The sequence below is a fragment of the Nicotiana sylvestris genome, chromosome 3, assembly GCF_000393655.2.
Source record: "Nicotiana sylvestris chromosome 3, ASM39365v2, whole genome shotgun sequence".
NCBI classification, from domain to species: domain Eukaryota; kingdom Viridiplantae; phylum Streptophyta; class Magnoliopsida; order Solanales; family Solanaceae; genus Nicotiana; species Nicotiana sylvestris.
This window is the reverse complement of record NC_091059.1, coordinates 167,723,023-167,749,697: the sequence shown is the minus strand read 5'-3', so window position 1 is coordinate 167,749,697 and position 26,675 is coordinate 167,723,023. Positions and strand designations below refer to the sequence as shown.

General features: G+C 39.6%; 1 protein-coding gene across 1 annotated transcript in view; it reads right to left on the bottom strand.

Moving 5' to 3' along the window:
- LOC138888317 (uncharacterized) overlaps positions 1-26,194 on the bottom strand; it is a 34,354-nt gene extending 8,160 nt beyond the window's left edge. The window contains exon 1 of the mRNA XM_070170167.1: positions 26,071-26,194. Within this exon, the coding sequence (XP_070026268.1) occupies positions 26,071-26,194 (124 nt within the window). The remainder of the gene's footprint in view (positions 1-26,070) is intronic.
- Positions 26,195-26,675: the final 481 nt, after the last annotated feature.

The window sequence follows — 26,675 nt, the reverse complement described above, 5'->3', positions numbered from 1 at the left end:
AGTTCCTCTATGACTTCGTGAAAAAATGTTACATGTCCAATTGTTGTGGTTGTCGGTGTAGTTATCACGTGCTTATTATATCTTGTTATGTAGTTGAGGTTTCATTGTGAAGTTAATTGTTGGTACAAGTTTGGTTATAGCTGATTCCCTTGCCGGGACATATTTAATTCTTACTGTTGGTTCCCTTGCCGGGATGAGTTTATTCTTGTTGTTGACTCCTTTGCCGGAATATTGTTATTTCCTTATTATTCCCTTGCCAGGATTCTATCGTGATTGGTCTTGATTGGTATATTGAGATCGGATTGCACGCCACAACAATATTATATGGATCGGGTTGCACGCCGCAACACTATTATATGGATCGGATTGCACGCCGCAACAATATTATATGGATCGGGTTGCACGCCGCAATAATATTATATGGATAGAGTTGCACGCCGCAACATCATTATATGATTTGGATCGGGTTGCACGCCGCAACAATATTATATGTTTTGGATCGGGTTGCACGCCGCAACAGTAATATATGATTGGAATCGGGTTGCACGCCGCAACAAGAAAGAATAAAAGTAAATATTGATTCTTATGGTGAGAACGAGAGTAAAAGCACGAAGGGTGATGCCGTGCACTTTCTGCTGTTGTGTTATTTGTTGTTATCGATTCAAATGTTTAAACTGTTTAATTCCTTTATTGCTGTTATCCTTTGTGTTAGAACCCACAATATTTTCAATATCACCGTATTTATATATATTTAATTATACGTTCCAATACTTCAAACATCAATAATTGTTACATCCTTAATTCAATTAGTTTCTCAATTATATCCCCTTAAACCATCCGAGGTGGTATTTTTCTTAAAAAGGAATTTCTACCAAGTTTTAGGTTATCCACTCCCCTGTTAAAGGTAATAATTCTTCCGATGTTGTATTTTAAATTGAAAGGGGTACTTTCTTACTCGAATGATTTCTAAAAGTAACTTCATCTTTTCTCGCCGATTTTCCAAACTTATTTAGAAATTGAAATTTAATTTATATTATGTAAATAGGACTTCTTGAACATCTTAAGTGCATTTGTAAAGATATTTTGTATTATATATCATGTGAATTTTGTTGTTAAGAGTGAGATGGACAAAAAATGCGGGCATGAGGTGCCATATGTGTTGAAAGTTCGAAAGTTGAGATTATGATATGAGAAATCGAGTATTGAAATGATCGGGATGGTATATTAAACATGATGTGATTGATTGAGTTGACATTGTTTTCTTTAATTGGATACATTCTTACTTGTCTCCATCTCTATTACGTCAGTGTTGAATTGCTTGGGTTATCTGATTTACTTGGTTTCCGTTTGTTACCATTCGTGTTCTCCCTTTGTTGATTATACTGTTTGTACTTGGATTTTCTCTCCGCGGTTGATATCACTTCGTTATCTTTATCTTGATGTTTTATTATCATACCCTGTTCATTTCATTTGACCAGTAGGTGTCCTGACTGTTCCTCGTCACTACCCCACCGAGGTTAGTCTTGATACTTACTGAGCACCGCCGTGGTGTGCTCACACTACACTTCTGTACATTTTTGTGTATAGATCCAGGTGGATTGATAGTAGTTGTGCGGGTCGTCGCGGTGGAGACTCAAGGTAAACCTGCTACAACGTTCGCAGGTCTCAGAGTCACCTTCATTTGTATTTACTTTCATTTGCTCCTTTGTTTCGGGGCAGTGATATATTATTTTGTGAAATTACTCTTAGATAGGCTTGTGACTTGCACCACCAGTTTTGGAAATTTTGGTTTATTCAGAGTTGGTTAATTTAAAGTTAGTAAGTATCAATGCTATTTCAGTTTATGTTAGGCTTACCTAGTTTAGAGACTAGGTGCCATCACGACTCCTTCGGAGGAATTTTTGGGTCGTGACATGCAAAGTCCGTGCTGAGCCTCGACCCAAGATAAGGGCAATAAAGTCCATCATAATGGTTTTACTTAATAATAATAATAATAATAATAATAATAATAATAATAATAATAATAATAATAACAACAACAACAACAACAACAACAACAACAACAACAATAAAAATTTGCGTTACATTTTTAGGCACAACTTTTTTAAGATTATTGCTTCTTAACCATTTATTATTCATTATTTATGTTTTCTGATCATATCATTAGATAATTTATTAAAAGAAATATTTATAAGAAAATAAGTGTGCTAAGGAATAAGCATACATCAAAGGGACAAAAGTAACTTGATATTTAGTAACATAATTTAAAGTATGTAAAATAATTCCAAATGGACTATAATCACAGATTAAAGAAGATATTTTAATATTTTATGAATTTGGGAACATATAATTTCTAAGTAGAGGTAGAAATAAAAAAGATATTTTAATTAATTATTTTGGTATTTATTAATTAACTACTCATAATTTCATATGACCATAGTTTATGCTAGAAAAAAATAGAGTTACTTTCATTAATAGCACACTATTAAAAATATAATACAAAAGATTAGCATTAATTAATGATTAACAAATATAGCAGTAAAATATTTATACATATAGCAGATTTAATTCAATTCAAATCAGCAAGAATCAAGCTGTTTAAAAAGGCAGTCCTAGTATTTAATATATTTCCCTATTTTTTCTCTCCATTCCATACCATGTTTTATATTTTTTTTAGAAACCAATCCATTCCATAACAGATTTTTCCTTTCCATACATGGACCTTTTTATATAGAGAAATTTTCATAAATAGATATCTTTTAGTGATAATTAGCTCTCTATAGATACCATTTACTATATTACAGCATGTAGATACGTTTTTAGATGTTTTAAGATGTATTTGATGTATTTAGGTTACTGTATTCTTGAATACATTAGAAAAAAGTGGCGTGAATCATGGAAAACCTGTTAATAAGATATTATATTCAACTGTATTCAAGAGTTGAATCATTAAATACAGTAACGTATATTCCTAAAAAAAGGGACCTTTCAACTGATTAAAAACGGAAAGAAAATCAATCTAGCAAATAGTCTCCTAATATAACTCAACTAACACAATTATAGCACCATAATCTGTATTTCCCCCTCCATCAACGATTTTCCATCCGAAAGTATCCAAAAACAGAGGATTCTGTCAATTTTCAAATCTCCCTTCTTTCTTTTCACGTTCTTTTGTTACAGTTCGTAGAAATCAATTTCCAACAAAGAAAATTTGAGATTGATACAATTGTATACAGAAATACGTTCAAATTCGATTTTGGATATGGCATACGTTCAAGAAGCTCTTCAGACATACACAATGCTTGGGGAAAAATACCAGGAGATGCTTACCTTGAATGAGGCAATGTCTACACGAATAATACAAGGTATTCTGTCCTATGCCATGTATTCTGTTTCTTTTTCCAAACTCCCAGAAATCTATCCATTTATGTCTGTGTGTGCTTGTTAGGTTGCACACACGGAGGCTTTACATATGGTGATTTGTCGACATCAATCATTAGTTCTTCGCCTACGTCTATATAGCCAATTGGAGGTACTTTCGGAACAACATCCCATAGATTATGGATTCTCAAAGTACGGAGACTTTCAAGTTTGTCAAATGCTGCCTTAAAATTGAGATCTCCAACTTTAGGACTTGCGAATGCAAAAGCTGTCACTGGAAATTCTTGACTTCGCTTGTTTTGTCGATTCCATTGAAAGCTATGTCAACTGCAATTTGGGGTTGCAAGTGATGCACCTAGGCTATGGCCAGTTACAGTAATACTAACCTCTTCTTTCTTATATTCCTCAACCAATCTTTTCACTTCTTCAATTACCTAAAAGGAAGAAAACAATGATGAGCTGTTAGACTCTTTAGATTCATCAAGACAAGTATAATACTTTTCTCTTTTTATTTTCAAAATTGATCCTTTTGATAAAAATTAAAAATCTGTATGTGTATATGATTTTTTGGTCTTCTTCTATGTTTTTTACTGAAGTGGGGGAATTCAAAAATATATAGATTTGTTTGTTGTATAATTGATGTCGGAACAGTGGAGTAATTACATCAAATACAGAAAAGGGTTGCTGGAGTAATTACATCAAATACAAGAGTAATTTTTGCAAAAAGCATGACCACTACTCACTGTCAGGTATTTTTGAAAGGATTTTTTAGGGTAAATTGGGGCTGACAATGGAGGTTCGAAATGTGCTATCGATGAGATGACATTAGGGTTATTCTTTAACAAAGACGACGGAGTTTGGGGCTGAGTAACTTGAAGAGTCTGTTACCTTTTTATTGTATTTCAATGTATCTCGTTGTATTCTATGTATATCATTGTATTCATTGTCTTTTTTTCATTGTATTTCAATATATCTCACCTGTATTTTATTATATTCACTGTCTCGCTATATTCCATGAATGTCTTCATTTGTTTTTTTAATTAATATAATTTATGTATTCAGATGCATTTATGTATTCAGATTTATAATTGAGTTTGTTGAGTTATATTAGGAGTCTATTATGTTAATTGATTCATTTCCGTTTTAAAAACAGTGTAATCCTCTATTTCATGCCGTGAATACAGTCGAATACAATAATCTGTCCAGCTGTAATCTCACATTTCACTCCATGAACACAGTCGAATATACTCGAATACAACAACTGATCAGCTGGACTTCCCTGGTTCACGCCTATTTTTGCTATTGTATTCATGAATACAATAGCATTCATGAATACAATATCCATGGTACAAGGTATTTAACTATATATATTTCAAGGTAGCAATGGAAGTTGTATCCTATATGTCAAGACTACTCTAATATTCTGCCAGCATTCACGTAGTATGTATTCTAATATATTCAATGTATTTACATGTATATACATGTATGTCTTTGAATTCTGTATGTACAAATATAGTTATATCAACTATAGTTGTATTTTAATACAAAATATATTATGATTCTTAAAACTAAATAAAATTATAATACTATATATGAAAATCATATTTAATACGTCTATTCTTATATATATGTATGATTTGTTTTTTTAAATGTAGGTGGTGCCATCGACTAAATATTTCCATACGGTGAACGATGAAGGAAGGCATTACACAGTAAGCCTTTTAGAGAAAAAATGCAGTTGTGGGCGGTTCCAAATCGACGAATTACCGTGCCCACACGCTTGGGCTGTCCTGAAGAGCAAGTTTCTAATGCCAGAAGATTATTGCTCTGATTATGTGACGACCCGACCCATCGTCTCGTGAGCTACCGCCCCGTTTTCCCCATTTCCTATTTTTTATGCTTCATTATCAGTGTTGGGTGTGAACGAGTTGATTTGGATTGGTTTTAGTAGGAAATGAGACACTTAGTCTCTTTAAGGAAAGTTTGTTTTGGAAAAGTCAACCAGACGTTGCCTTATGTGTTAGAGGACTCAGATTTGAATCCCGATGATTCGGTTAGCTTCGGGGGATGATTTGTGACTTAGGAGTATGATTGGAAGTAATTTTGGAGGTCCGGTGTAGAATTAGGCTTGAATTAGCGGAGTTAGTATTTTGGCAAATTCCGGTTGATAGGTGAGATTTTGATCTGAGGGTCGGAATGCAATTTCGAGAGTTGTTGTAGCTTTGTTATGTCATTTGTGATGAGTGTACAAAATTTCAGGTCATTCGGACGTGGTTTGGTTGGGTTTTTGATCGAATGCGTGTTTTGGAAGTTTTAAAAGAACTTAGGCTTGAATTCGATGTAATTCGATGATTTTAGTGTTAGTTGAGGTGTTTTGATGATTGGAGCAAGTTTGGATGATGTTTTAAGACATGTTGGCATATTTGGTTAGAGTCCCGAGGGGCTCGGGTGAGTTTCGGAATGGTTTCGGGCCATTTTTAGGCCAATTTAACTTGCTGGATTTTTTACAGCAAGGTTCGAAAATTTTGATGCGAGGAGCATAATGTGGAAGCTTATGTCTCAACATATATATGGAATCGGAAAATATATAAAACATGAAAGTTGTAGCCCTTGTATTTTAGTTTCCAGAAATATAAACCATTCATTATTTGGATATTTGTACAGAAAGTTATAATCGATTGAATAAGGGCTAGTAAAGCTGTTTTGAAATTTCCCAGAAATTTCTTATGCGAGGAGGCTAATTTGGAAGCTTATATCTCAACATATATATGGAATCGGAAAATATATAAAACATGAAAGTTGTAGCCCTTGTATTTTAGTTTCCATAAATATAAACCATTCATTATTTGGATATTTGTACAGAAAGTTATAATCGATTGAATAAGGGCTAGTAAAGCTATTTTGAAATTTCCCAAAAATTTCTGATGCGAGGAGGCTAATTTAGAAGCTTATATCTCAAAATATATATGGAATCAGAAAATGTATAAAACATAAAAGTTGTAGCCCTTGTATTCTAGTTTCCAGCAATTTAAACCATTTGTCATTCGGACATTTGTACAGAACGTTATGATTGATTGAATATGGCTGGTAAAGCTGTCGCTGGTGGACTTTTAGTGACGACACTGGACTTTTAGTGACGGGCGGACAGAAACTTAAGGACCAAAAATGCTGATTTCTTCATTTTCGTTTTGGGATTTTTGGAGCTCGGTTCTTGGGCGATTTTGACGTGTTCTTCACGATTTCAACTCAAGTAAGTGTCCTATACTCGAAAGTGTTTATATTACATAAATCCATGGTTATTTTCATCGTTTAATTCGGATTTAAATGGAAGAAATCAAGATTTTTGCAAAATCTTCCAGAAATGAAAAATTAAGATTTGGAGGTCGAGTTGTTGTCGGAATTTGATAATTTTGGTATGGTTGAACTCGTATCAGAATGGGTTGTCGGATTTTATAAGTTTCGCCGGATTCCGAGACGCGGGCCCCACGGGCGAATTTTGAGTGCAATTTCGAATTTTTAATGGAAAGTGTAGAATTCCATATGGAATTAATTCTTATAATTTTTATTGATTGAATCGAATTATTAGATCCGAGGCATTCGGAGGTCGATTTGAGAGGAAAAGACATTGTGGAGTAGTATTTTGCTCAGGTTTTTGCTAATTTCGAGAATTTTGGTATTTTTCGATTGTTTTGATTGGGCTTTGTTCCCTTATCATATTATGACATATTCGTTCTGATTTTGGATAGATTCGACGCACGTGGAGGCTAATTCGAGGGCAAAGGCATCGCGAGCTAAAGAAGTAGCCGGTTCGAGGTGAGTAATTGATGTAAATGATGTCCTGAGGGTTTGAAACCCCGGAATTTCACATCGTAACGCTATATTGAGGTGACTTGCACGCCGGATAACGGGCGTGGGGTAGAGCACCATTGGGGATTGTGACTTGGTCCGTCCCGAGAGATGTTTTTACCGTGTTTTCTACTTGAACTAAATTGAGAATCATCCTTACTTGGATTTAACTGTTACATTTGGGCTTCTTGCCAATTATTTGAATCCTTCAGGGATTGACATCATTGTTTTCGCATACATGCATATTATTTGATCTCAGTGCAAGGTTTTTAAATACTGTTTTGCAAACTCAGCCATCTTTCTAAGATTTGAAAACTTAAATGGTATTTTTAAATGATATTTCGGGCTGAGAGCTACTGTTTTACAAATGCCCAAGGGGCTTATGATGGTTTCTGGACTGAGCATGGATCGGGCTGCACGCCGCAGCAGTATTACATTAATATTGAGGCCGAGAGCCTGGTTGAGTACATTGATATTGAGGCCGAGAGCCTGGTTGATTATATTGAGATTGATATGAGGCCGAGGGCCTAGATTTGATGCAACGAGATGGCTTGATATTGCGCTTGGGCTGTAGGAGCCCCTCCGGAGTCTGCGCACACCCCTAGTGAGCGTCGTCGACGATAAATAAATGGATGGCTCGGGCTGCACGCCACAGTGGGTACTACAGTGTACCATCATATGCATTGCATTGCACTCATGCATTTGTTTTCATCTGTTATACCTGTCTCAATATTTGGTACTCTGACTTAATTGACTTGTTGCTTCACTATTTGTTGTTCTAAACTTCCAGTTATAGTTTACTTTGTATTTTTCCATGATTTCTTATTCTTAGCCTTTATTTATGTTTATTACTCACTGGGTTGGAGTACTCACATTACTCCCTGCACCTTGCGTGTAGATCCAGGTACACCACAGGCTAAGTGAGGAATTGTTTAGCTGAGCAGGCAGTATCCGGGAGTATCGAGGTAGCTGCATGGCGTTCGCAGCCTTGATCTCTCCCCTCTATCTCTATCTTTTATTTCGTATTTTTCCTAGACAGACTTGTAATAGGTGGATATTCTGTATTAGAGGCTCATATTTGTGACACCGGATTCTATTAGGCTATGGTGTGCTATTTTAGTTGAATTTCCACAGATTTTATTATTAATTATACACTTGAAAGTGATGACTTAGTAAATTTGCTATGATATTTATCTATAATCTGGATAAGAATTTGAGATAATGTTGTTGAATGGTCGGGCTTGCCTAGCAGTGTGTTGGGCGCCATCATGACCGGGGTTGGGGTTGTGACAAGTTGGTATCAGAGCCTAGGTTAATTGGTCTCGCGAGTTATGAGCCGGTTTAGTAGAGTCTCGCGGATCGGTACAGAGACGTCTGTATTTATCCTCGAGAGGCTGCAGAACCTTTAGGAAAACTTCACATTCTTGAATTCTTATCGTGCGTCCTTGATTCATCTTGAAAAGAAACTTTTGATTCTTTCCACGCATTCGTATGCGCGCATGGGAGCTCAGTAACAGATGTGCCTCGATGGCCTGTGATTCCCCGATCGAGGGGCGAGGTGTTATCTCTGTGAGTTTATGGTGGGCCAGTCTGGAGGACTTAAGGTTGGATCTTTGCCTATGGCGGGAGCGCCGAGGTGCGGATTGTGTGAACAAGTGTTTTTGAACTTATATGTTTGGTTGTGTCCCTGTTAGAGGAAATGATAGTTGTGGCTATGTGATGAGTATGTTAGTACTCCGAGGCATATCTATATGATTTGGAAGCGACGAGAAGGGTCTGCTGAATGATGGAAGAACTAATAGATGCTTGAATTCCATCGTGATTCAAGTTATAGCCCGAGTTATGGGCGTGTGAAGAATCATTTCATGTCTACTAGTTGGGAGTGAAGTAAATTTCATGTTGCGGTATGAGTACAGACTCAAGAAGATCAAGTGACTACGTAATGCTTATGGCGGTGGAAGGTATACGAAAATGTTATATTGAGGCGAACCAGGTGGGTTATCTCCCGTGAAGTGTGCTAAGGCAGTGTGATCCTCATGTGAATGACAGAAGATCTCATGTGCAAATGAATTGTAAGTGTTGAAGTTTGAAATTTTTGGCTCACTTAAGAGAGTGAGTTTAATTGTTGCGAGATTGCCAAAGAGTTGAAGTACTAGATGAAATGTGTTTACACAAGTTTATAGAGGATTTGAGTTTAACCTCACTATGGTATTGAGGCAACAATGGAGTATATGGGTTATGAGTATAGTGTGTTGTGATCTATGGCTTCGAGCCAAGTTGGGGAGCTTGCTATTGGTTAGCGGATTGTGCGGTTATGAACTATGTTAGTTTTGATTTGATGCATGCTGGTGAATCAGTTTTGGTTGTGGAAATTGGGCGGAGAATGGCACGAGTGAAGGAAAATTTTGACAAGATGTCATGAGCTCGGATGAGCAGGAGATAAGTTTCGATGTTTACGGTAAGTTGTTATTGTCTTCAACGTCACCTAAGATCGGTGTTTTGTAAAAAGGGTTTTGCGTCCTGGTTAATGATTCTTGATCGCTCTTCAGTGTTAGTGCGACCAGTGGTTTAGAGGTACGCTCCAGATATTGTTGTGGTAGGTTGTGGGAGTGTGTCCCACGGGAAGATTATATAAGTGTGGCATGTGATCACTTGATTGATTAAAGATGTAAACCAAGTATGAAGTTTGTGATGGTGTCGTTAAATTGAAGATTCATGCCTGGAGGGCACTTGGCTTATTGGGTTGTGAACTAGGGAGGATTACTCCGATTGTGATGGTTGTTCTTGTGTGTTATGAGAAAAATGGGAGTTATTATGGACCTTTAAAAGGTTATCAGACTAGTTCAGTGTGATCAGAATCAGCTTGCAGTCGGTGGATAGATTTAATGTGAATAATAGCTCTATATCAAGCGAGATGTGTGAATTTTAGTAACGCGGTCCTCATGGAGGAGTAGTTAGGTTGATGTTTCGTTGTCAGATATTTCGCGTAGTAATGCATTGCGCCGTGTGAGTTGTGAGACGGATGAGAAATTGCTATGTGTTGAGAATCCGCGTAGGAATGACGTTATATGAGCATCTTGGCTCTTGAAATTCAGACTGTACATTGCACCTCAGTTGTGCTTGAGTTTTGTAGCTTATAACGCTATGTCCCTCAGAGATATTATTATGCACTTAGCATGCTTACAACCGATACTCGGTATTTTGTTGTAATGAGCAAATTTGGCTCGATGTGTATCCCCTTATGTGAGATCTATGTGTGGATCGGGTGGCGCGCTGCCATGGGTATGTTATCTGGATCGGGTTGCACGCCGCAACAGTGTGATGTTGAGTATAGTTTTCTATATGCTATTTTGTATGCCTTGTTTCCTGTTTTCTAAGGAAAGTCCGTATTAGTGCGTGGGATTGGTAATTCCTTCCAAAGTTCGTTTTCTTTTTTTGTATCGCGTTGGAATTGGTAGCCTATTGGCATATTAGGGCATCATATGCGGCTTTTGATTATGTCTGAGGTGGCTTATTACCTGAGCAGTTCGTAATGGGTGAGACGAGATCATTGAATTCGAGATTAGTGCAATCTGAGTATATGAAGTAAATTAAGGGGCTAAGACCATTGTTTGGTTCATAATGAGGTGATAGTTCTTGCCAGAAGTATAGACCCAATGAATTGTTGATTCGGCGGTGTTATGAATTTATACAGATCTCATCCGTCGTGTCGGTATTGAAAGAATTTGAACAAGACCTGTGTATGTCATGCATAGCATGGAATGTGTAATGATTTTTCTTCTAGATGGGATCAATGGAAGTTCTTGACTAGTTGAGTACGTAAACGTTCATGGTTCGGAAGGGAGGTGAAGTCCTCATGTTACCTTAGGATGATATGGTATATGCGATATGTTGTGAAGGATTGAGATTTGCATGTGTAAGGTTATGGTTCAGTTCTGAATGGAAATTCATAACATTCTTAGGCAGTACGGGCAACTTTAGGTGATTAGAGGGATGAGCTTCAGATGATTAGGGTGAATGATCTTCAGATGATTAAGGAAATTGTATTTCTAATCATAGTGATTTGTAGAGGGTATATGTTTCAGAAAAAAAGGCCAATGTGATTAAGTTGATGGTGTCACACCTCCATTTTCTACCTACACCCCGCAAAGGGCGTAAAAGAGTTTTTCCATTTAAAGGACAATCGGTACGAGATTTAATTATTAATTATTTAGAGTCGCCACTTGGGAGATTAATGGTGTCCCAAGTCACCAGTTGAATCCCGAACCGAGGAAATTTATGACTCTGTTAACAATCCGCGAACCAGAAATCTGAGTAAGGAATTCTGTTAACCCGGGAGAAGGTGTTAGGCATTCCCGGGTTCCGTGATTCTAGCACGGTCGCTTAACTATTGTATTTGATTTTATCTGATTTTAACACATGCTAGCTTATGTGCCTTTTATTTGTAAACAGCTTTTTATCATTATTTAGTTTTTAAAAGAATTGCAACGTCGTAAAAACACGTTTCGAACCACGTCGCAATCAATGCACCCGTGGTTGTCAACACATTTCGATTTCGTCGAGATTTGGATTTGGGCCGCATCAATGCGCACCCGAGTTTAAGAAGGTATTTTAATTAAAATCGCGCCTAAAGATTCCAACGTAATATTATTTTGGGAAAAGACCGCGGAGTTCGCTAAATGGCCATCCCGAATTCTAATCATTTTTAATATCCAATTATTGACGGCCCCGCATACATGATTTTGTTGGGCGAAGTTCGTCTCTAATATTTTTAAAAGGCCCATTTGAGAGTGACTATAGTTGTTCTAATGATCAAATATCCCTAAAAAAGAAAGGGAACTTAATTATATGTAAACTGAATAAAATTCAGTAGTCCAACCTCAACAATGGGCTGGACCACTGATGGGCCTCAGAAACGGCCCAAAATTTGGTCAGGCAAGCGAAAGGGAAGCCCAGGTGGCAGACATCAGCACCTGGGATCGAATCCCTTAAGAAGCCCAAACTCATAAAGGCTGCTCGCGTGACAGCCTGAGATGGCTTATCGTTGAGCCCAGCGAGGCTTTGATTCCAGCTTACCCAGACACCCCCTGAAATTACCTCTAAACTATTTCAAGTATTCAATAATTAGCAAAGGGGAAATAATACACATCTACTTGAATTAGAAGGAAACTAGTCAATTGAATTCCAGTTTTATATATACGGACTAATTTATCCACTGATATTCCATTGTGTTCTTAGACATCATCAAGGTGAACACCAAGCTATAAACACGATCTCAATAACCTAGAGCAGACTAATTATTCCTGAATTAATTCACGCCAACATTACTATCAACCTATCATGTAATCAACTAACACTGGTGTTCATTTCATAGTAATCACATGACTTCGAAATGTAACAGTTTATATAGTCCATTTATCACAAAGGCAAGCAAAAACTTAAACAATATCCATGAATTAAACACTGAATACGTAGATCTGAAAATTAGCTAAATCAGAACTCAATTCTGCATGTAAATTTATTCTTCACATGATTCATTTCTGCTCATTTGAGCTCACATTCATCAGGGGTACAATTGTGTACTTGGATAAAGGAAAATATGAGAAGGAAATGAGTCAGCTACTTTGAACAGCAACAGCAACAAACTCAACAATATACATCACAGAACAGGCCAGGAACTGCTTTTGAAAACCAGAAATACAAGCAGACTCAACAGATCAATTCAACACACACTTGAAATGCACTCCTAGCCCTCACAGCTAAACCTAAATACCTCTGCAATCCTGCTGGACCTAAAACCCAACTGAAATCCAAAACTAGTAATAAAACTGTAAAATTGTTTTTGATTTCTTCATTTTTTTTGATGTTTTTATTTTTGAATACTGGAATTGAAATACTAGCTGGAATTGAAAGCAGGGAGGAGAGATTTTAGTGGGGATTTTTGGGCTGAGGATTCAAGTCCCCTTCCCTAAGGCACTTGATGCCCTTTTATAGGTGATACAAGAGGGTTAATCAAATTTTGGGTTTTCTTTTTAGTCCCTCCCCTATTTTCAGTTTAGTCCTCTTATTTCTAACTTGTTACTCAAGTAAGCACCCTATTGTGCTAAAATGTGCACTAAAATCCTATTCTAGAAGGCCCTAGGGTATTCTTCTACCCGTGCAATACCTATGCTGCCCTTTCATTACTTTGCTATTAATATTCCTATCAGAATTACCCTTTTGCATGCCCAAACTAACCCTGAAGGCTTCTCAAAGTTACTGATTCTACCCTCATCCTCAACAGTTATAACCAATCCCCGAAATTAATCCAAAACTAACTAAGACTGATTAATTAGAACTCAGAAATTAACTAATCAAACTAACCAATCCCAATTGTTCAATTACACCAACTCAATCAAACTAAGAAAAACTAGAAACCAGGATCGATCAAAGCAAAGCTTAAGCTACATGATCAACATTAAATGAAATTAAACTAATTCTTAACCAATAAGCCCCCAATCGACCATTCAAACATCAAACTCAGAACTAACAGAAATTGACAGAACTATACTAATACACAAAAACAAATCGTAAAATTAACAGAACACTTAATGAAATCAAGACTGTAACTAAAACTTCAACCATGTAAGTAAAAAGAAATAGGAAAAACTCACAGAAGCACGAGGAACTCCGGCCAGTCACTGACGTCCGAATCCTTTCAGATTTTTGACACGCAACATCCCTAACCATGTGTTCTTAGAAGAGAACACATGGTTAAGGATACTACGGTTCGAAATCATAAAGATTTTGGTTTAGGGTTTTGTCCAGAAATTCTTAGATCTGAAATTCGAGCCGCTTCACAGATATTTGAAGGAAAATAATCATGGATTAGTGTTGAGGGAAGACCGGGGATTATGTGGTGTGATTTTGGGCTGGTTTGGATAAACCTGCGATCTGACCGGAAAACTTCAAATCGATATTCGACGAGTTCTGGCCGGATTCGAGGAAAAACAAATACATGACTGGAAAGAGGTAGAAGAGGGGAGTTGATGGTGTTAATTGGGTAACCATTGGTGTAGTTGACGTTCACCGCCGGCGAGGGATTTGGGGGCGTGGTGGATTAGGGTTTGTGAGGGTGAGGGAGAGGATGCAAATGGGGTAGGGGAGGTTTCGGACAATTATATACAAACATCCTAGTTAGATCCGGATCGTTGGATTGATGAGATCCAACGGTCGTGATTGAAGGCTGGGGAAACGACGTCGTTTGGACTTACTAGGGACCGGACCGGGTTGGGGATTTGGCCTGGACTGGTTGGCATAGATATAAACGCGTTTGGCCTTGAGAATTTCTACTGATTTGGCCCAAGTTTTGGTCTTTTATTAAGACCAATTTTTCTACTCTTATTTTCTTTTTTATTTTCTTTTTCTTACTTTTAAATTTTTATAATTTTTCTAATTTTTATAAAGATGTAAAACTAACATGAAACCCTAATTATTTCAAAATAAAGACTAATTAATTCCTAAAATTATTTTAAAAACTATTTCATGACAAATTCACAATAAAAATCATTAGAATGCAAAAGTGAACTAGTTTTGTGATTTTTCATGTTTTGTCTAAACAAATTAACCCTTAATTGATACTAAAATATAAAACTAAAACCTAAATGCAAAATGCATATTTTTGTATTTTATATAAACTAAAATGCGACAATTATCAAGGAAATGACACCGAAATGCACAAAAATTGTAAAAAATAAAGAAAAATTATTTTGTTGGAATTTTTTTGGGAATTATTCATATATAGGGCAAAAATCACGTGCTCACAGCTACCCCTCTTTGCTCGGAAACACGAAAGGTTTTCGGGCAAAGATAAGTGAGCAAATACGAGCGATTTTTGCCCGTTCAAATATTTGTGAAGCAATTTTGAAAAGTTTGACCGCATCCTGCTTCAGAGGTTGCCTACATATCCTGGGCTAAACAGGAATCAGGTCAGTGTAGTTCGGGAATGACCGGTAGCTGGGACTACCAGGAGCTGTGATTTCACTGCGATTGTTGTTGCTGCTGCTTGCTGACTTCCCTTATTACACCGTGTAAAGATAAAAGAAGTTAGACTAAGCTATGACCTATGAATTACAACAGTCCTATCTAGATTCTTCAAACTTGCTCTTGTACTTCCTTGTTGCCTTGTTGTCTTGTGTTGCCTTGTTGCCTCATTGTCTTGTGTTTTCTCGCTAAAATTCCCTGTTGCTATTTCAACTGGTTAATTGAGATATTATTCCCTCTCTCCAAACTGCTGAACTTGAGTAATCTTGAACTCTAATGTATTCCTCTGTTATCCAGGCGGGCTCCTGACTTTGACTACTTAAAAATTGAAACTACTCCTCTATTATCCAGGCGGGCTCCTGACTTCGACTGCTTAAAAATATTTAACACCTCCATTCTCCAGGCGGGCTCCTGACTTCGGCTGCTTAAAATATTTAACACCTCCATTCTCCAGGCGGGCTCCTAACTGCTGAACTTAAAATTGAAATTGCTCCTCTATTATCCAGGCGGGCTCCTGATTGCTAAAATTAAATTGTATGTCTCTATTCTCCAGGCGGACTCCTGATTTCTGAATTTTGAACTCTGTACCTCTGTTCTTCAGGCGGGTTCCTGACTTCAAATATAAACAAAGAGATTGATGGGAAGCTAACAACTTGCATTGTATCACCTTCGTTCTTCAAGCGGGCCCCTGGTTGCTTAAAATTTGAATGGTATGTCTCTATTCTCCAGGCGGACTCCTAATTTCTGAATTTGAATGTATTCCTCTGTTATCCAGGCGGGCTCCTGACTGCTCCAAACAATTATGAACCCAAGGTGTTACTTTTCACGGTACCAAGGCATCTTACCCGGGTATATGAATTACGTCCTATTATCCAGGGAGGTCCTGACAACTTGCATTTATTCTAATCATGCAAACTTTGCAATCAAATTATATTCCCTTATGCTATTCAGGATTATCTTGTATTTAATCAAACCGCACTTCGCGATCAAACCTGATTACTGCTTGTTTTTCCTTCTTGGAGAATTCCTCCTCAATGGCTAACTTTCTGCCCCCGTTTCAATCAAAGAAAATTTCGTCAGTTTAAAACGGTGGTTAATTGATGGCATTCTTGCTGAAAAATCATTCCACTGCCTTGCTTTGTGTTGACTGTCTTCCACGCACTGACCTTGAACCGCTTGACTTTCTGACCAACTTTTAAATTTCCCAATATCTGGCGACCTAAATGTTTTACACCCATGCTGTTATTTCACTTTTCTGACCTTTTGTTTAAACTTTTGCCTTTCCCACGACATTCCCCAATCATTTCAACGATGAAACTTCCGTTAATTCCCTGTATTCCACTTGACATCAAGTTGTTTTTGACATGCTCTGACCACGTTGAGCTTTACAATTCTGGAAGCTGGTAGTGAGCTTTGAAGTCCTTTATGCTTGCATTGACCAAAACTGGTACTGAAACATCTCAGCTAGATGAAACCCTCAAAAGAAAATGAAATGCGATGATTCTTGAGTTAAGGATAAGAAGAATCCAAAACCAGATGACTGTTTTAAAAAGAGAAGGAGAAGAAACTTATCTGAGCGAGACAGCTGGTGCCAATGGTTATGACATGTATTTTGGATTGATCGGCCCAATCTGTCCAAATAACCAGCTTTCAACTGCCATACTTTGTTGCCCAGCACTTCCATCAATTGTTTGAATTACCCAGATCTTACCCTTGCTTTCCTACGATACTTCGAAACATTTTTCCACCCACAAACCTATTGTCATTTAACCATTTTTCAACTCACTTTCGCCTCAAGGTGCCCGCGAGGGTTTTCACCAATAAGACTCTCTCATTTATTTTCTCTCAGCTCCCGTCGCCTTACGGTGCCCGTGAGGGTTTTCACTCATAAGACTCTCTCATTTTTATCTTTTGTTCTTCTTGCTTGATCCAGAGTGTTGCCACTGCCACGAATTACCGTTACCTGCTTGATTTGGCGTTTCCTAAAAATTGATCAGAAGGTCTTCCTTTGGACCATAATGTAGGCTTTTGGATTGGGTTAGAAAGAAAGGTATGAAAGGCTCAAAACAATTCAAATGGGTTCAAATTACAACTTTCGGAATCCAACTTTCACAACAATCACAACTTCTGCCCCAGTTTTTTGCTTGGGGATTTTTGGATTTCTATTTTGGTATGACTGAACCTCGGAGTAAGGCTGCCTACGTACCCTTTCGGGATCAAGTCAAACGTAGTTCACTGTATCATAATTAACTTTTGTTGTTGTGTTTTTTTTTCTTTTTTCTTCTCTTCCTCTTTCTTTTCTTTTTCCTTTTTTTTCTTTTTCTTTTCTTTTGTTTTTCTCTTCTTTCTTTTCTTTTGATTTTCTTTCTTTTCTTTTCTTCTTCTTCCTTTTTTTCTTTTTCTTTTCTCCTTTTTTTTTCCTTTTCCTTTGTTTTTCTCTTCTTTCTTTTATGTTTGGCACCTGTGTTCCCTGATAGTGCCGTTGATTCCGAAAGAGGGGTATGAAAAATAAGTAAGGCTCAAAGGGGATAACAAGGGATAATAGTGATTGGATAGCAGGACAAAACGCCTTCATCATTTCAATCTTTTAAGATATGCCAAATACAAACAGATACATTCAGAACTAAAGAAATCATACATAATATCTCTTGACCGCATCGGAATTGATGGTCATTTCTATACATTTTCCTTCCACATATGTCAAATACAATGCTCCGTTAGACAACACTCTGGTTACCACAAATGTTCCCTGCCAGTTTGGGGCAAACTTTCCTTTTGCTTCAGCCCAATGAGGCAAAATCCGCCTCAGTACTAACTGTCCGACTTCGAATTTCCTTGGACGCACTTTCTTGTTGTATGATCTTTCCATTCTTCGTTGGTACAGTTGGACATGGCACACTGATGCCAATCTCTTCTCGTCAATCAAACTCAATTGCTCAAGACGGCTTTTCACCCATTCATCATCATCGATCTTAGCATCTGCAACAATTCGTAGAGACGGGATTTCCACCTCTGCGGGTATTACTGCCTCGGTGCCATACACCAATTAAAAAGGAGTCGCCCCCACCGAGGTACGAACGGTGGTGCGATATCCTAACAATGCAAAAGGTAATTTCTCATGCCACTGTTTAGATCCTTCAACCATCTTCCGGAGTATTTTCTTTATATTCTTATTGGCTGCTTCAACCGCACCATTTGCCTTGGGACGGTATGGAGTAGAATGCCTATGAGTAATCTTAAACTGCTCACATGTCTCCTTCATCAAATGACTATTAAGATTAGCCCCATTATCCGTGATGATTACCTTCGGAATCCCAAACCGACAGATGATATTTGAATGCACGAAGTCGACTACAGCTTTCTTAGTCACAGACTTGAACGTCTTAGCCTCCACCCATTTGGTAAAATAGTCTATAGCTACCAGAATAAACCTGTGCCCATTTGATGCTGCTGGATCATTTGGCCCAATAACATCCATGCCCCACGCAACAAAAGGCCATGGTGCGGACATCGTATGTAATTCTGATGGTGGAGAATGAATCAAATCTCCATGCACTTGGCATTGATGACACTTACGCACAAAACTGATACAATCCCGCTCCATCGTGAGCCAATAATAACCTGCTCGGAGAATCTTTTTTGCTAGAACGTACCCACTCATATGCGGTCCACAAACTCCGGAATGTACCTCGGTTATGATAGACGTGGCCTATCTTGCATCCATGCATCTCAACTACCCGAGGTCTGGAGTTCTTTTGTACAACACTCCTCCACTAAAGAAAAACACGCTTGCCAATCGCCGAATTGTTCTTTTCTGATCACCGGTGGCCTGTATCAGATATACTCCCGCCCTAATGTACTCTTTGATATCATGGAACCACGGCTCGCCGTCAATTTCCTCTTATATTATATTACAGTAAGCATGCTGATCACGAACTTGAATTTGCAACGGATCAACATAAGCCTTATCTGGATGATGCAACATCGGCACCAAAGTAGCCAAAGCGTCAGCAACCTCATTATGAATCCTTGGAATGTGCCTGAATTCTATGGCCTGGAAATGTTGACAAAGCTCATGCAGACACTGCCGATACGGTATAAGCTTCAAATCCCGTGTTTCCTATTCTCCTTGAATCTGGTGTACCAGTAGGTCCGAGTCACCCATGACCAAGACTTCCCGTACACCCATATCCACAGCTAATCTCAATCCCAATATACACGCCTCATATTCTGCCATGTTGTTCGTACAATAGAAACGAAGTCGAGCTGTAACAGGGTAATGCTGACCTATTTCAGAAATAAGTACTGCTCCTATTCCCACGCCTTTCATATTTGCAGCCCCATCAAAGAAAAGTTTCCATCATGGCTTCTCAGCTTGTTCCAATTCATCAATGTGCATCAACTCTTCATCAGGGAAATAAGTTTTCAAAGGTTCGTAATCTTCATCGACGGGGTTCTCAGCCAAATGATCGGCTAGTGCCTGTGCTTTCATTGCAGTCCGTGTCACATAGATAATGTCGAACTCTGTAAGCAAGATCTGCCACTTTGCAAGCCTCCCTGTGGGAATGAGTTTCTGAAAAATATACTTCAACGGGTCCAGGCAAGATATAAGATAAGTAGTGTAAGATGACAAATAATGTTTCAACTTCTGTGCCACCCAAGTTAAGGCGCAACATGTCCTTTCCAGATGAGTATACTTAACCTCGTAAGATGTGAATTTCTTGCTGAGATAGTAGATAGCCTGCTCCTTTCTGCCCGTAACATCGTGCTGCCCCAGTACACAACCTAATGAATTAACCAAAACTGTCAGATTGGCGGGACCAACACGAGTGGGTTCGACAAATACCCCTTTATTTTATCAAAAGCCTCTTGACATTCATCAGTCCATTTGACTGCGGCGTCTTTCTTTAACAATTTGAAAATTGGCTCACAAGTTGCCGTGAGCTGAGCAATGAACCTACTGATATAGTTCAATCTTCCCAACAAACTCATCACCTCAGTTTTGTTTCTTGGAGGTGGCAATTCCTGAATAGCTTTGATCTTCGACGGGTCTAATTCAATACCCTGCCGGCTGACTATAAACCCCAACAACTTCCCAGATGGCACCCCGAAAGTACATTTTGCAGGATTGAGCTTAAGATTGTACCTGCGAAGCCTTTGAAAGAACTTTCTCAAATCTCTGACATGGTCGGATTGCTGTCTAGACTTCACGATCACATCATCCACGTACACCTCGATTTCCTTATGTATCATATCATGGAATATGGTTGTCATGGCCTTCATATAAGTTGCCCCAGCGTTTTTCAAACCAAACTGCATGACCCGATAACAATATGTTCCCCACGGCGTGATGAATGCCGTCTTTTCTGCATCTTTCTCGTCCATTAGAATCTGATGATAACCCGCGTAACAATCCACAAAAGAGCCAATATCATGTTTGACACAATTGTCAATCAGTATATGGATGTTGGGTAGTGGAAAATTATCTTTTGGACTTGCCTTGTTAAGATCTCGATAATCGACGCACACCCTGGTCTTTTCATCTTTCTTCAGCACAGGCACGACATTAGCTAACCAAGTGGGGTACCGTGTAACCTGAATGACCTTTGCCTCAAACTGCTTGGTAATCTCTTCTTTGATCTTCACACTTATGTCCGTTTTGAACTTTCTTAGCTTCTGCTTGACAGGGAGGAGTGCCGGATCGGTGGGTAATTTATGAACCACCAAATCGGTGCTTAGACTTGGAATATCATCATATGACCATGCGAAAACATCTTTGTACTCATGCAATACTTTAATTATCTCCTCCTTGAGTTGTGGCTCCAGATGAACACTTACTTTAGTTTCCCGCACATTGTCTTGGTCCCCTAGATTGACTGCTTCTGTGTCATTTAGGTTAGGTTTGGGTTTTTCTTCAAAATGACTTAATTCTTTACTAATTTCCTCATAAACTTCATCGTTGTTACAATCCACCCCATCATCACACTCGATTTCTTGTATTATTACTTCCGAGCTAGATTGGCTTTTAAAACTGGGCCGAAGATTCCCCATGCATGTCATATCATTGATATCAGCATAAAAAGAACTGTACAAAAGAAAAGAAAAATGGAAACAAAATTAGGAAAGAAGAAAATTGCATTTTATTGAATGTAAAGATAACCAGGTTTTAACTCATCCAAACGGACGGAACATAGCAACTAGATTACAAACCCTGGAATAATCCAGGTGTCAAAAGGAAAACAAAACCCACTACCACGACTCCCTGCGAATTGGAAGAGGAGTAGCTTCCCAACTGTTGATGTTAGCATGTGGTCCAATGTACTGTATATCTGCTCCGCTTGACCCTTCCCCGGCCTCAACCATGTTCACTTCAGCAAATACTCTCTCGAACGCCTTATCCAAATTCCCCTCTGACCCAATCAGTGAACCTGACACCTTTGCCAATGACTGTTTCTTGCTACCCGGCTTGACGAAGGACCTGGACAAACGTGGAATTGGTTTGGGAAGAACCCAAGCTTTCTTTTTCAATTTACGGGCCTTTATAACATCTGCCGCTGTTGGTTTGAACCCCAATCCGAAGGTGTCCAGATTTTTGGGCAGGGAAACAGGTTGAATAATGCCCTGAAGTTCAGCCCCCAGACCTTTCCCCGGCACGAACCCGTTACTCAGCATTTTTGATACTACCATGACGGTCGCAACGGCCACCCTAGGACATGGAATGCTTTCACCCTCGGGCACTCTGCTCACCGGGACCGTGTCGAAGACCTGATAAACCCATGGTCCCTTATCATATTCAGTTTCTATAAAGGGCACAATGGCATCATTCATGGCGCATGTGGGATCTTCCCCATATAACACAATTTCTTGTTTGTCCCACTCGAACTTGACCATTTGGTGCAGCGTGGAAGGCACGGCTTTGGCCGCGTGGATCCATGGTCAACCCAACAAAAGATTGTAGGATACTGTAGCATCCAACACCTAAAATTCCATAGTGAACTCGACTGGACCAATAGTCAATTCGAGTACAATGTCCCCTATGTGTTTGTTCCCCCTCCGTCGAACCCTCGAACACAAATGCTATTTTTTCGGATTCTATCATCATCGATCTTCAACTTGTTCAATGTGGACAGCGTGCAAATATTAGCACTCGACCCGTTATCGATCAATGCCCGAGTAACCCTTGAACCTTCACACTTGACCATCAAATAGAGAGCTTTATTGTGTTCTGTGCCTTCCATAGGCAATTCATCATCAGAAAATGCTACCCTGTTCACTTCAAAGATCTTGTTGTCAATTGTCTCCATATGGTTCACTGAAATTTTGTCGAGCACATGAGCCTCATTTAATATCTTCATCAAAGCTCGGCAATGCTCGTCAGAATGAATCAACAACGACAACAACGAGATTTGGGCCGGTGTTTTTCTCAGTTGTTCAACAATGGAATAATCTTGCACTTTCATCTTTTTCAGAAACTCTTCTGCCTCTTCTTCCGTCACAGCCTTTTTAACTGGCACTGGATTGTCTTTAGCGCCCTTAGCCTTTCTCAACTCTTCGGGAGCAAAACAACGTCCCGGCCGAGTTAGTCCTTGTGCTTCACAACTCTCTTCCTCAATTTCCTTTCCTTTGTATGTCACCACTACCTTGTCATATTTCCACGGTACGGCTTTGCTATCAACCATGGGTAACTGGACTACTGGTTTTATGACAACTGGTTCTACGTAGGCCCCTTTCACAACCACCACAGATGCAGATGATGACCCTGGTACCACTAACTTGACTGGCTCTGGCTTTTTTGCAGCCACAAACAGTCCTTTTCCCATTACCAACACTGGATTGTCTTTTATTGCTTTTAACTTAACCACTGGCCTTGCACTCACTGTCTTTTCTTTGGCTTCCGTAGAACGAATCACCATCACCACCTGCGAAGGTTTTTTAGGCTCTGTCCCCTTATGTATCAGTTCGATCATATTGGCATCATAATGCGCTGGTAACGGATTTTGATTGATGTTTGGGGCCTCTGGAGCCTGTACTTCAATACAGCGATTATCAATGAGCTCTTGTATCGTGTTTTTCAACTTCCAACATTTTTCAGTATCATGCCCCGGCATCCCTGAGCAATACTCGCAGCTAACAGAATGGTCCAGGTTTCTGGGAAGGGGGTTTGGTGCTTTGGATTCAATCGGGGTCAACATTCCCAACTGTTTCAATCTATGGAAGAGAGCAGTGTAAGATTCTCCCAGCGGAGTAAATGTTTTTCTGTTTGGGGACTTCTCACTTCTAAAAGCTTGGTTTGGGCGGAAGCTAGTTCCTGGTCTGTTTGCCCTGGGAGGTGGATAGGTGTTTTGTGGGGGTGGATGTGTGTTTTGGTGATTCAGTGCACGCCATTGCGAGTGCATCGGGGGCTGAGTGTAGGTCTGGGCGTGGTGGATAGAAAAGTGTGGTTCTGGTGGTGGATAGTAGTGTTGCGGTGGGCCATATGGGGTATATTAGTAGTTTGGGTGGTGGGGTCTGGGTTGGTTGTAGTAGAGTGGAGGGTTATTGGGCCTGGACCAAGCACTAGCTTCAACCGTAGCAACTTCTTCCTTCTTCTTCTTTCCGAGCACACCACCAGTACCGCTTTGGATGGCCTGGATGGTTGCTTTCAATGCCGAGTAGCTCAAGATCTTGTTAGATTTCAATCCTTCTTCAATCATGGCTCCCATCTTTACCACTTCATTAAATGACTTTCCGACAGATGTCACTAGATGACCAAAATAGGTAGGTTCCAATGTTTGCAAGAAGTAATCTACCATCTCACTCTCCCTCATTGGAGGATCAACCCTTGCAGCTTGTTCCCTCCAGCGGAAACCAAACTCTCTAAAACTTTCCCCAGGCTTCTTTTCTAGTTTCAACAATGACAAACGGTCGGGGACTATCTCAAGGTTATATTGAAAATGGCTAATGAGTGCTTGTGCCAAATCATCCCATGTATACCATCGGCCGGGGTCCTGTCTCGTGTACCATTCCAGCGCGGACCCGCTCAGGCTTTGACCAAAATATGCTATCAACAATTCATCCTTTCCCCCAGTGCCTCTCATTTTGCTACAAAAGCCACGCAGATGGGCTACTGGGTCACCGCGCCCCTCATACAAGTTAAACTTTGGCATTTTAAACCCCGCAGGCAACTGAACATCAGGGAAAGGGCACAAATCTTTGTATGCGACGCTGACTTGGTTACCTAAACCATGTATGTTCCTGAAGGATTGCTCCAGGATTTTGACTTTACGAATCACTTCCTCCTGTTCTGTATTCTTAACCAGCTTCTCAACCTCTCCCGGGATTTCAAAATGGGGAGAATAGGTATATGGCTCGGGCGCTTTGAAAGTGGGTTCGGAAGGGTAATATTGGGTGTCTTGAGCTTGTAATAGCGGCTCACTGGACGATCTATGTAATGGGGCTGGGGGAGGTTCCACAAAGACGGGAACCATGGGTGGTGGAGGGTTCTGTTTAGGGGGTGGAGCTGGGGGAGCGTATGAAGTGGTACCATAACCCTGGGTGTGATAGGGGAAGGCTGAAGATGCGTGGGGAGTGGTAGGCTCCTGAGCTTGAGCTAGGGGTGGGATGTAAGATGGATTAGCGGGATATAGTGGTGTCTGATGTCCCTGAGACCATGCCCGATGCATTTCAGTCGTTTGTGCTTTTAATTTCCTCATCTCTTCTTTCATAGCACCCACATCTGTTACCTCAACTTCATTTGAAGGGTCTACGATGCTGATTTCCGAATCCTGCCCTGCCATTTTTACTTTATCTTTCGACCGGGTGTTGTACGGGTAAGTTGCCAGAATCGCCAATCAACTAACCACCTGCCTGGACTCACACATTTAGACAACCACTTTGTTAGCGATTAAGTTTTAACAGATTTAACAACCGCACGTTGGCATGAATGCACTTATACAGTTAATCATTTCTATTATGCATTTGCCCGATTGCATGCGTCATCCCGGCACTTCGCCCCTTCTTTCAAATTTCCTCACCTCATCCCTCTCTTGTGCTCTTCTCTTTCTTTTGTTTCTTTCTCTTTTGTGTTCCTGCTCATTTCTCTTTTGTTTTTCCGCTCTTTTCTTTCTTTCTTTCTTTCTTTGGGTTTTCTTCTTTTTTTCTTATGATTACGGTCGAATCCTATAGAGATTGCCTACGTATCATGACCTCGCACGAATCAGACCAAGCGTAGTTCATGAAAATAAATGCAACAATACAGGGTGGAAATTTTTGAAATTTTCAATTTTCATTACTAAAACAAACTATTACAAACTCAACACTTTTCGGAATGAAACTAACAGACGCAAATTAAAAGCAAATACAGACTCTAAGACTGCAGACGTACTTGACCTGGAAAGATAACGGACATACGAAAGACTGACTCAAAATGGTAGAAAATTACAGACACTGACTATGCATACTCTAGTGCTTCAAACTTAGGTGTCCGCGGGGCGTCGTTCGGCCTCGCCGCAGGCCTAGGATCCAAATCCCTTTCAAGCTGCTCTAACTCATTCATGGTTCGTTTCACATATATCATCATTGTTGAGACAAAAGTAGTATAGGTCATGTCTTCACAAACCCGGCATCTCCTGAAAATGGCATGAGCAATGGCTCTAATCCTGTCTTTTGTTTGCTTCTTTTCTATGAGCAATCGTCTTATCTGATCGCTACACGTCTTTAAAGCTCGAGAGTCCTGCAGGTGTTGGTCTTGCAGCCGCTGCACTTCTACCTCCATTTGGGCCAACAAGTCATAACAATGTCCACTTTCAATTTCAAAATCTCTAGCCTGCCTAACCGCTTTACCCTCAAGGGCAACCACTTTTCTCTTTAAATTGTCAACAATTTTCTCATGGTCCCATTTCAACTGAGTCAAGTACTGACGACGCTCCTCTGTTCTTGTAGCCCACTGTGCTTTAAGTTCTGCCATGATATTCTCAGATTTTTCTAATTCATCCCTCCATTCCCTGACTTCGTTTTCCAATCTTTTTATCAATTGCTCATCGGATCGGCTCCTCGGCTGCTTATCGATGGTTAACTTCAATTGTCGGATTTGGGCCCTAAGTGCTTCATTTTCTCGAGCCAGTCTATTCCTTTCACCTTGATCCGCGGCAACCTGTACACTATTCTCGAATTTCAGACTCTCAACTTGCTGCTTCAGTTTACCAATCTCAACTCGATAGCCTTCTTCTTTTGCTAACCAATCCCACTGCTCTTGGGATGACTTGGTGAATTCTTCGAGATGAGGTCTTTTAGACGGTCTCCCACATGCCACGTCACCTCTAAACCAAACATGATACCCTGGGGCAACTTCCCCTTTAACCCTATCAGACACACAAGTGTTCGCCATCAAATGTTGACACTCACTCCAAATTTGGCAAACTTCTTCCTCGGGGAATCGACCGTCAGGA